This window comes from Ranitomeya imitator, chromosome 3 (genome assembly GCF_032444005.1).
Source record: "Ranitomeya imitator isolate aRanImi1 chromosome 3, aRanImi1.pri, whole genome shotgun sequence".
Taxonomy (NCBI): Eukaryota; Metazoa; Chordata; class Amphibia; order Anura; family Dendrobatidae; genus Ranitomeya; species Ranitomeya imitator.
The window spans coordinates 728,736,328-728,749,176 of NC_091284.1; the positions used below are offsets into that span (position 1 = coordinate 728,736,328).

Genomic DNA, 12,849 nt, shown 5'->3' on the forward strand with positions numbered 1-12,849 from the left:
CGGAAGAGCAAGCTGGTGGCAGAATGTGTGCTGCCCTATTATTAAAATGACATGGACATTGGCTAACATATACTAATTTTGAGGTAAAGTCAGGCGTCTAGTAGGGGTGTATATATACAGGGTGGGCCATTTATAAAGATACACCTAAATAAAATGGGAATGGTTGGTGATATCAACTTCCTGTTTGTGGCACATTAGTATATGGGAGGGGGAAAACTTTTTAAGATGGGTGGTGACCAAGGCAGCCATTTTGAAGTTGGCCATTTTGGATCCAACTTTATTTTTTTCAATGGGAAGAGGGTCATGTGACACATCAAACTTATTGAGAATTTCACAAGAAAAACAATGGTGTGCTTGGTTTTAACGTAACTTTATTCTTTCATTAGTTATTTATGCATTGAAGATGGCACGTTCCCTGAGTTTTTCCAGCAAGATGGTACACCACCACATTATGGGTGTCAGGTCCAAGCATTCCTACATGAACAGTTTCCTGGAAAGTGAATTGGTCGTCGTGGGCCAGTTGAATGGCCACCAAGGTCTCCCGATCTGACCCCCTTAGACTTTCATCCTTGGGGCAGCAACAACGGATACTGGAAGTCTGTGCTAGCATTTCTTCTGCAGTGTTGCTATCAGTGTGTCAAGAGTGGGAGAAGAGGGTTGCATTGACAATCCAACACAATGGGCAGCACTTTGAACACATTTTATAAGTGGTCATAAACTTGTAAATAACTCATGAAAGAATGACGTTACGTTGAAACCAAGCACGCCATTGTTTTTCTTGTGAAATTCTCAATTCTCAATTGATGTGTGACCCTCTTTCCACTGGAAAAAATAAAGTTGGATCCAAAATGGCCAACTTCAAAATGGCCGCCATGGTCATCACCCATCTTGAAAAGTTTTCCCCCTCCCATATACTAATGTGCCACAAACAGGAAGTTGATATCACCAACCATTCCCATTTTATTTAGGTGTATCCATATAAATGGCCCACCCTGTAAATATAGGGCCAGATTTATTATTGTAGTTTCGACAGTTTCTTTTTGGCGTTTTATGCCTCTTTTTTTTTAGTTTGCGCCAAATTCATCTTTTCAGTTGCACCTGTTTTGAAGATATTTTTGTCTAATTTATCAATTGTGACTTTTTCAAAACTTGCAAAATTTGCTGCAAACGTACTCCAGTTCTCCCAGGAGTGATTTCATGTGTGCCAGAACTGTTTTTCGTGCAATTATTGCAACTTTATGTGTTGCCAAAAATGATAAAGACAGAGAAAAAAAACAGTTTCTGCCTTTGTGCAAAATTCAGGAACCGTGTGTACTATTTTGATCGATTTGGCACACACAAAAAACATCAGCGAATAACACAAGAGAAAAAAAAGGAACTTAAAAAATCCTGAAATGATGACTGGGGCCCATAATATTTACAACTGTAAACTGTGGATAAAGAGAGATAGCGTTTTCAAATAGATCTGTGTACCACAGTGTGTTCCTGAAATTTCCTTTTTCTCGCCCCTCCTCATCTTCTCTAGAACTGGCTGTGTCACTCTCTCCATATATTCAGCCAAGAAAAACTTCACACAGAAACGCAGCCACGTCCTGCTCATTTCCTCACCCCTTCCTTGCCAGCCCCTCCACTTTTCCCTGCATTTATTAACCCCCTACCTCCTTACCATGTGCTGGATGCATGGGCCCGGAGCTGTTCTTCTCCTCTGCAGGAAAGCACAGAGGTCAGTATATACATAACAGGTTATCTCCCGCGTATCAACCTTGCAAAGACTTCATATAGGGACTGAGACATAGGCAACAATCCTTTTATCTGTAGGTTTTTTTTGGCTACAAAGTTGATCTTCTCTAAAGATTTTTTTTATTTACAAATAAAAGAAAAAAAAATACATTTGGAACATTCAGAATGTAATAAAAAAAAAAAAAAGGAAAAACCTCAAGAAAAACTAGTACCATGAAATCTGCATTGCAAGCAGCTCAGAGATTTTCTCTAGGAAAGATGGATGCTGATTCCCAAATTAGGCTGCTTTCATACATCAGTTTTTTGCTGTCAGGCACAATCCGGCGAATTTTGAAAAAAAAACCGGATCAGGCAAAAGTTGCTGCTGGATCTGTTTTTTCCTCATAGACTTGTATTAGCGACAGACTGTGACGGATGGCCTCACGTTTCATCCGTGTTCGCCAGATCCGTCGAAAATTGGTCTTCCGGCGGCCAGAGAAAACGGACATAGTAACGATTTTTGTGTCCGTCGAAAAAACAGACAGCGACGCATCCGTCGCTTGCTAGAATGGAACCTTATGGTGCCAGATCCGTCAAATGACAGAATCCGGCGAGGGATTCCGTTTTATTTTTAACTGAGCATGCTCCAAATTTTTTAGGATCCAATTAGCTGTATCAGCTAGTCGGATCTGTCGAAAAAATGGATCCGTCGCATCAGTTTTTCACAATCTGCGATGGAACTGTTTTTTTCAACATTCAACGGATTGTGCCTGACGGCAAAAAACTGATGTGTGAAAGCAGCCTTAATGTACGGCTCAAACAGGAAAGTATTTTTACTTTTCTATCAATTACTGCTAACATCAATTCATGTCAATTAATATGGAATATGCAGGCTTGGATTGGCTCGTGGGAGAGCGGGGAAATTCCCCAGTGAGCCCCGGTGTAGTAGTGGGTCCACATCCTTCTGACATAAGCAGTAGCTGAAACAATACACTTGATCCACTATGTACAGACAAGCAGAATCACATCCTTCATTTATCAAATTACCAAATTTATTATTATATAGAAGAATAGGTAAATTTGTGATTCAGCAGTGGACCCTAGAATCAATATCACTGGTTGTCCCTAAGGATGACCGAGTCAATATCACTGGTTGTCCCTAGGCATCTTAGTCCGACACCGGTCATATATCCATAGTCCATAATTACAGAAAATCCACATAGGAAAGTTAAAAGAACAGCAATTCTGACATTCTTTTTTTTGCCCGTCTCTGTCAAACTGCTTCCGCGATTATTATTGACTGTTGCATCTAAAGGGTTTAACAATAAGTGACCAACTATGAAGGTGTAAACATGAAAAAAAAGAAAGAAATGTGAATAAAAATCTAATCTTTATTGTTATTTTCCACATTGATTGTGTCAGTTATATGATAGCTGACATTAAGCACCCAAAACTAACCGTGCAGTTGAATTCGATAGTCTCTCTCTTTGGCTACGCTGTTAGGCCGGGGTCACACTTAGCATAGGGAAATACGGTCTGTTTTTTACAGGCGTAATACGCAGAAATGTTCCCTAAACAGTGATCCGTATGTCATCCGTAGGCAGGGTGTGGGTGCGCATTTTACGCATGTCATCCTCCGTATGTAATCCGTATGGCATCTGTACTGCATCTTTTTTCTCACAACCTTGCAAAATGGACATATAATGGATCCATGGGCTCAAATATTTGTGAAAGCATATATACAGTCTATATATATATATATATATATATATATATATATATATATATATATATATATACAGTATATATCAGTGAGACATATATATATATATATATTTATATTTCATACAGCGCTAGATAGCTTAAAAGCCGGTAATTCAATTGCCGGCTTTTGCTATCTCCTTATCAAACCCGACAGGATATGAGACATGGTTTACATGAACCTGAAGACTCATCTCTTCCGACAAGCCTACAGCCTGCAGTGATCCTCAACCTACTGAACAGCCGCACAGCCAGCTTTTCCCTCTCCTAGTGTATCCTCACCCACCCCCTGCAGACTGTGAGCCCTCGCGGGCAGGGTCCTCCCTCCTTATGTACTCGTGTGCCTTGTTATCTGCTCATGTTTAATGTATTTGTCTATATTTGCCCCGTATTCACATGTAAAGCGCCATGGAATAAATGGCGCTATAAAAATGTATAATAATAATAATAAAAAATAAAATACATACAGTAAACCATTTCACATCCCTTATTTTTTTACATATTCCTCACTACTAATGTTAGAAGTGTCTGTGTGCAAAATTTGGTGGCTCTGTTAAAATAAAGGGTTAAATCACGGAAAAAACTGGCGTGGGCTCCTGCGCAATTTTCTCCGCCAGAGCGGGAAAGCCAATGACTGAGGGAAGATATCATTAGCCTAGAGAGGGACCATGGTTATTGCCAAAGGCTCAAAACGTCTGCCCCCAGCCTCCCCAGAAAAGGCACAACTGTAAGATGCGCCTATTCTGGCACTTAGCCTCTCTCGTCCCACTCCCAAGTAGCGATGGGATATGGGGTAATAAAGGGTTATTGTCACCTTGCTAATGTAAGGTGACATTAAGCCCTAGTTAATAATGGGGTGATGTCAATAAGACACCTATCCATTATTAATCCAATAGTAGTAAGGGGTTAATAATACACACACATTATGAATAAAGTATTTTAATGAAATAAATACACACATGGGGTTTTAAAATCTTCATTGTACGCTTAATCCACCTGAAGACCCTCGTTCTGTGAAAAAAAATAAAATAAAAAAGCAACAATATCCCATACCTTTCCGGTGACCAGTCATGTCCCACGTCGTAAATCCATCTGAAGGGGTTAAATAATTTTACAACCAGGAGCCTGCTAATGCAGTTGTTGCTCCTGGTTGTAAAAACTAGGGAATGAATGGAATGCAGAGGAACGTAGCATTGTAGACTTGCGGTGCTGCGCCCACTGCTGGCATAAACTCATATGAAATCTAGCGTGGGAATTTTTCTGAATATTTTCTTTTCTATCCTGTCAGTGTGATTTTACTGTACACCGCGCCGAATTACCGGCTTTTCTATAGAACACCGCTGCGTATTTCTCACAAGTCACACTGATGGTCCGTGTGTAATCCATATTTTTCTCACCCCCATAGACTTTCATTGGCGGATTTTTTGGTGCAATACACTGACAAACGCTGCATGCTGCGATTTTCTACGCCCGGAAAATACGGCTGCGAAATATACGGCAGATAGGAGCTGCCCCATAGAGAATCATTGGTCCATGTGCAATGCGTAGTTTTTGCGCCTCTCATATTTCCGTAAAACTCTCTAGTGTGACTTCGGCCTTAGTGTCGGGATAAGGCGATTAGCACATGACTGACACAATCAATATGGAAAAGACATAATAAAGGTCACACTTTCATTCACGTTTCTTTTTTCTTTTCGTTTGGACAATTCTAAAAGTGGTGCACAGTAAGGGTATGTGCACATGTTCAGGTTTTTTTCGTGTTTTTTTCGCGTTTTTTCGTGATAAAAACGCATTACAAACTGCAGACATATGCATCCTATCATTTAGAATGCATTCTGCAATTTTTGTGCACATGATGCGTTTTTTTTCCGGAAAAAAAACGCATTGCGGTAAAAAAAGCAGCATATTCATTAATTTTGCGTATTTTCTGTGTTTTTCCCGCTATTCTATACATTTGGGAAAAAACGCACCAAAAACGCATCAAAAACGCATGCGGATTTCCGTTTTTTGTCAAGAAATTTCTGCTAGAAAATCCTGACGTGTGCACATACCCTAAATGTGAATAATGCTTGGAAAAAATAAACTAAGGTCACCTCTTCTTTTCTGTTTGTATAACTCTAGGTCAGTGCCTTTTGCCCAAGGCCATCGCAGCAGCCGTCTGTCCACGAGGTCTGTACAGTGAACATTGCAGCAATCTTTTTTCTGAATGATGCCATAAAAAGGAGGTGCTTCAACAAGAGTCCTCTGAATGGCCAGTGATAGGCGATCGTTAGCATGTCGTTAAAGGGACACTGTCACCTGAATTTGGAGGGAACAATCTTCAGCCACGGAGGCGGGGTTTGGGGGTTTTTGATTCACCCTTTCCTTACCCGCTGGCTGCATGCTGGCTGCAATATTGGATTGAAGTTCATTCTCTGTCCTCCATAGTACACGCCTGCCTTGCCTTGTGCAGGCGTGTACTATGGAGGACAGAGAATGAACTTCAATCCAATATTGCAGCCAGCATGCAGCCAGCGGGTAACATAGTAACATAGTAACATAGTTAGTAAGGCCGAAAAAAGACATTTGTCCATCCAGTTCAGCCTATATTCCATCATAATAAATCCCCAGATCTACGTCCTTCTACAGAACCTAATTGTATGATACAATATTGTTCTGCTCCAGGAAGACATCCAGGCCTCTCTTGAACCCCTCGACTGAGTTCGCCATCACCACCTCCTCAGGCAAGCAATTCCAGATTCTCACTGCCCTAACAGTAAAGAATCCTCTTCTATGTTGGTGGAAAAACCTTCTCTCCTCCAGACGCAAAGAATGCCCCCTTGTGCCCGTCACCTTCCTTGGTATAAACAGATCCTCAGCGAGATATTTGTATTGTCCCCTTATATACTTATACATGGTTATTAGATCGCCCCTCAGTCATCTTTTTTCTAGACTAAATAATCCTAATTTCGCTAATCTATCTGGGTATTGTAGTTCTCCCATCCCCTTTATTAATTTTGTTGCCCTCCTTTGTACTCTCTCTAGTTCCATTATATCCTTCCTGAGCACCGGTGCCCAAAACTGGACACAGTACTCCATGTGCGGTCTAACTAGGGATTTGTACAGAGGAAGTATAATGCTCTCATCATGTGTATCCAGACCTCTTTTAATGCACCCCATGATCCTGTTTGCCTTGGCAGCTGCTGCCTGGCACTGGCTGCTCCAGGTAAGTTTATCATTAACTAGGATCCCCAAGTCCTTCTCCCTGTCAGATTTACCCAGTGGTTTCCCATTCAGTGTGTAATGGTGACATTGATTCCTTCTTCCCATGTGTATAACCTTACATTTATCATTGTTAAACCTCACCTGCCACCTTTCAGCCCAAGTTTCCAACTTATCCAGCTCCATCTGTAGCAGAATACTATCTTCTCTTGTATTAACTGCTTTACATAGTTTTGTATCATCTGCAAATATAGATATTTTACTGTGTAAACCTTCTACCAGATCATTAATGAATATGTTGAAGAGAACAGGTCCCAATACTGACCCCTGCGGTACCCCACTGGTCACAGCGACCCAGTTAGAGACTATACCATTTATAACCACCCTCTGCTTTCTATCACTAAGCCAGTTACTAACCCATTTACACACAATTTCCCCCAGACCAAGCATTCTCATTTTGTGTACCAACCTCTTGTGCGGCACGGTATCAAACGCTTTGGAAAAATCGAGATATACCACGTCCAATGACTCACCGTGGTCCAGCCTATAGCTTACCTCTTCATAAAAACTGATTAGATTGGTTTGACAGGAGCGATTTCTCATAAACCCATGCTGATATGGAGTTAAACAGTTATTCTCATTGAGATAATCCAGAATAACATCCCTCAGAAACCCTTCAAATATTTTACCAACAATAGAGGTTAGACTTACTGGCCTATAATTTCCAGGTTCACTTTTAGAGCCCTTTTTGAATATTGGCACCACATTTGCTATGCGCCAATCCTGCGGAACAGACCCTGTCGCTATAGAGTCTCTAAAAATAAGAAATAATGGTTTATCTATTACATTACTTAGTTCTCTTAGTACTCGTGGGTGTATGCCATCCGGACCCGGAGATTTATCTATTTTAATCTTATTTAGCCGGTTTCGCACCTCTTCTTGGGTTAGATTGGTGACCCTTAATATAGGGTTTTCATTGTTTCTTGGGATTTCACCTAGCATTTCATTTTCCACCGTGAATACCGTGGAGAAGAAGGTGTTTAATATGTTAGCTTTTTCCTCGTCATCTACAACCATTCTTTCCTCACTATTTTTTAAGGGGCCTACATTTTCAGTTTTTATTCTTTTACTATTGATATAGTTGAAGAACAGTTTGGGATTAGTTTTACTCTCCTTAGCAATGTGCTTCTCTGTTTCCTTTTTGGCAGCTTTAATTAGTTTTTTAGATAAAGTATTTTTCTCCCTATAGTTTTTTAGAGCTTCAATGGTGCCATCCTGCTTTAGTAGTGCAAATGCTTTCTTTTTACTGTTAATTGCCTGTCTTACTTCTTTGTTTAGCCACACTGGGTTTTTCCTATTTCTAGTCCTTTTATTCCCACAAGGTATAAACCATTTACACTGCCTATTTAGGATGTTCTTAAACATTTCACATTTATTATCTGTATTCTTATTTCTGAGGATATTGTCCCAGTCTACCAGATTAAGGGCATCTCTAAGCTGGTCAAACTTTGCCTTCCTAAAGTTCAGTGTTTTTGTGACTCCCTGACAAGTCCCCCTAGTGAAAGACAGGTGAAACTGTACAATATTGTGGTCGCTATTTCCTAGATGCCCGACCACCTGCAGATTTGTTATTCTGTCAGGTCTATTAGATAGTATTAGGTCTAAAAGTGCTGCTCCTCTGGTTGGATTCTGCACCAATTGTGAAAGATAATTTTTCTTGGTTATTAGCAGAAACCTGTTGCCTTTATGGGTTTCACAGGTTTCTGTTTCCCAGTTAATATCCGGGTAGTTAAAGTCCCCCATAACCAGGACCTCATTATGGGTTGCAGCTTCATCTATCTGCTTTAGAAGTAGACTTTCCATGGTTTCTGTTATATTTGGGGGTTTGTAACAGACCCCAATGAGAATTTTGTTACCATTTTTCCCTCCATGAATTTCGACCCATATGGACTCGACGTCCTCATTTCCTTCGCTAATATCCTCCCTTAAAGTGGACTTTAGACAAGACTTTACATAGAGACAAACCCCTCCTCCTCTCCGATTTTTACGATCCTTTCTAAACAGACTGTAACCCTGTAAGTTAACTGCCCAGTCATAGCTTTCATCTAACCATGTCTCGGTTATTCCCACTATGTCAAAGTTACCTGTAGATATTTCTGCTTCTAGTTCTTCCATCTTGTTTGTCAGGCTTCTGGCGTTTGCGAGCATGCAGTTTAGAGGATTTTGTTTTGTTCCAATCTCCTCGCTGTGGATTGTTTTAGAAATGTTCTTACCTCCCTTCTGAGTATGCTTTCCTGGATCTTCTTTGTTCAAGTCTAATGTTTTTCTTCCCGTCCCCTCTTCTTCTAGTTTAACGCCCTCCTGATGAGTGTAGCGAGTCTTCTGGCGAATGTGTCTTTCCCAGGTTTGTTGAGGTGTAGTCCGTCTCTGGCGAGGAGTCCATCATACCAGTAATTCACACCGTGGTCCAGGAATCCAAATCCTTGTTGTCTGCACCATCGTCTTAGCCAGTTGTTTGCATCAAGGATCCTGTTCCATCTCCTGGTGCCATGCCTGTCTACTGGAAGGATAGAAGAAAAAACTACCTGTGCATCCAGTTCCTTTACTTTCTTCCCCAACTCTTCAAAGTCTTTGCAGATTGTCGGTAGGTCCTTCCTTGCCGTGTCATTGGTGCCAACATGTATCAGAAGAAATGGGTGGACGTCCTTGGAGTTGAAGAGCTTTGGTATCCTATCGGTCACATCCTTGATCATCGCACCTGGAAGGCAGCATACTTCTCTTGCAGTTATGTCCGGTCTGCAGATGGCTGCTTCTGTGCCTCTCAGTAGTGAGTCTCCCACCACCACCACTCTTCGTTGCTTCTTGGCTGTACTTTTTGCTGTCACTTGTTGCTGTGTGCCCTTTTCTTTTTTGCTTGCTGGTATTGCTTCATCCTTAGGTGTGCCATCTTCATCCTCTACAAAGATTTGATATCGGTTCTTCAGTTGTGTGGTTGGTGATTTCTCCATGGTCTTCTTGCTTCTTTTGGTCACATGCTTCCACTCATCTGCTTTTGGAGGTTCTCTGACACTTTTTTCACCTTCTGTGACCAGTAGAGTTGCTTCTGTTCTGTCTAGAAAGTCTTCATTCTCTTTGATGAGTTTCAAAGTTGCTATTCTTTCTTCCAGACCCCGCACCTTTTCTTCTAAAAGGGCCACTAGTCTACACTTCTGACAGGTGAAATTTAATTCTTCTTCTGGTCGATCTGTGAACATGTAGCACATGCTGCAGCTCACCATGTAGGTTGTCACATCTGCCATGTTGCTCCTAGATCCTGCTGACTTGCTGTGTGTTTTCCTTCTTGTGTAATCTACTCAGCCAAGCTCTCTTGCATTAATGTCCTACAGGCAAAAATTTGCGCGCCGTAAGGCGCGCGGTTTGGTGATTCTTTCCAAGCAGCTGGTCCCGGCTGTACCCAACGATCTTCTAGCTTAGGGAGACTCTTCTCTTTTCCCAGAAGGCACCTGGAATATGCAAATTAGCCTCCTCAAGCTTGAATCCCTGGTTTGGTGATTCTTTCCAAGCAGCTGGTCCCGGCTGTACCCAACGATCTTCTAGCTTAGGGAGACTCTTCTCTTTTCCCAGAAGGCACCTGGAATATGCAAATTAGCCTCCTCAAGCTTGAATCCCTGGTTTGGTGATTCTTTCCAAGCAGCTGGTCCCGGCTGTACCCAAGGAAAGGGTGAATCAAAAACCCCCAAACCCCGCCTCCGTGGCTGAAGATTGTTCCCTCCAAATTCAGGTGACAGTGTCCCTTTAAGCTCTGACCTAGTCTTGTGATGGACAGACAGGTACAGGGTTGATTAGGGTTACAGGCTAACTGTGTTTTTCAGATAAAATCTTTCCTGTGACTATATAATGAAGGCTCCGACAGAAAGCAGAGATCTTATACAAAAAACAAGAGAATATTATTGGAGAACAGGTCCTTAGATGAGATGAGACCGTGTTTCTGCTACCCAAACAAATTACATCCAAGAAAAATGTATGGGCAACCTACTCACCATGTCAGCTGGTGGGGGAGAAGAGCAACCTGGGGGTACCTGCAACATGGGAGTAAGAGCATGGGTCATGGAACAAGGCAAAATAGAAGTGGAATAATGCATGCACTATAAAGACTAATGTAGGCCCACATACACAGACTAATGTCGGTCCACATACACAGACTAATGTCAACCCACATACACAGACTAATGTCGGCCCACATACACAGACTAATGTCGGCCCACATACACAGACTAATGTCAGCCCACATACACAGACTAATGTCGGTCCACATACACAGACTAATGTCGGTCCACATACACAGACTAATGTCGGCCCAGATACACAGACTAATGTCGGTCCACATACACAGACTAATGTCGGCCCACATACACAGACTAATGTCGGCCCACATACACAGACTAATGTAAACCCACATACACAGACTAATGTCGGCCCACATACACAGACTAATGTCGGCCCACATACACAGACTAATGTAAACCCACATACACAGACTAATGTCGGCCCACATACACAGACTAATGTCAACCCACATATACAGACTCATGTCAGCCCACATACAGACTATTGTCGGCCCACATACACAGACTAATGTTGGCCCACATACACAGACTAATGTCGGCCCACATACACAGACTAATGTCAACCCACATATACAGACTAATGTCGGCCCACATACAGACTATTGTCGGCCCACATACACAGACTAATGTCGGTCCACATACACAGACTAATGTCAACCCACATACACAGACTAATGTCGGCCCACATACACAGACTAATGTAGGCCCACATACACAGACCAATGTCGGTCCACATACACAGACTAATGTCAACCCACATACACATACTAATGTTGGCCCACATACACAGACTAATGTTGGACAACATACACAGACTAATGTCGGCCCACATACACAGACTAATGTAAACCCACATACACAGACTAATGTCGGCCCACATACACAGACTAATGTCAACCCACATATACAGACTAATGTCGGCCCACATACAGACTATTGTCGGCCCACATACACAGACTAATGTTGGCCCACATACACAGACAAAATGTAGGCCCACATACACAGACTAATGTCGCCCCACATACACAGACTAATGTCAACCCACATATACAGACTAATGTCGGCCCACATACAGACTATTGTCGGCCCACATACACAGACTAATGTCGGTCCACATACACAGACTAATGTCAACCCACATACACAGACTAATGTCGGCCCACATACACAGACTAATGTCGGCCCACATACACAGACTAATGTTGGCCCACATACACAGACTAATGTAGGCCCACATACACAGACCAATGTCGGTCCACATACACAGACTAATGTCAACCCACATACACAGACTAATGTTGGCCCACATACACAGACTAATGTTGGACAACATACACAGACTAATGTCGGCCCACATACACAGACTAATGTCGGCCCGGATACACAGACTAATGTCGGTCCACATACACAGACTAATGTCGGCCCACATACAGACTAATGTCGGCCCACATACAGACTAATGTCGGCTCACATACACATACTAATGTTGGCCCACATACACGGACTAATGTAGGCCCACATACACAGATTAATGTCGGCCGAACTCGCTGATACGAGTAGGTTCATCAGACAATCTAAAGTGGTTGTTTGTGCCGGCTGACTGACTTTTCAGCTATCGATCTGGCATGTCCTATTTCAAGCTGCCGATCCTATTGTTCTCCTGGAAATAAGTCACTGGCTGACATGTCAGGCAGCATCTTTCTCAAAGAGCACACAATAGAGCTCAGAAAAGCCAGCGCTCCTGTGTATGAGGAAGTTGGCTGACAAGGCTGTTGGCCAAACAATCGGCCGTAGCATCGTTCGGCAGACAGTCATCTAAGGTGTATGGGGGATTTTTTTCCCCAGTATGAGACTGGCCTTGACTATTGCCCATACACTAGTGTGTGTCACTACAGATCTGCAATTTGTCTCTTCAGAGAGAAATAGAACTAGAATCCTAGTGCCACATATAGGAAGAAGCAATCCTAAAAGTCAATGTTGTCACATGACTTAGGATAAAAGCCAAAACCAAAATCTCAATTTGCAGACACTGTGTTTTGAG

General features: G+C 42.2%; 1 protein-coding gene across 1 annotated transcript in view; it reads right to left on the reverse strand.

Annotated features, from left to right (window-relative positions):
* Positions 1–12,849, reverse strand: part of TNS2 (tensin 2) — a 186,186-nt gene that overhangs the window by 75,750 nt on the left and 97,587 nt on the right. The window contains exons 4-5 of the mRNA XM_069758793.1: positions 10,722–10,760; positions 1,667–1,705 (exon numbers count right to left, since the gene is read on the reverse strand). Of these exons, the coding sequence (XP_069614894.1) occupies positions 1,667–1,705; positions 10,722–10,760 (78 nt within the window). The remainder of the gene's footprint in view (positions 1–1,666; positions 1,706–10,721; positions 10,761–12,849) is intronic.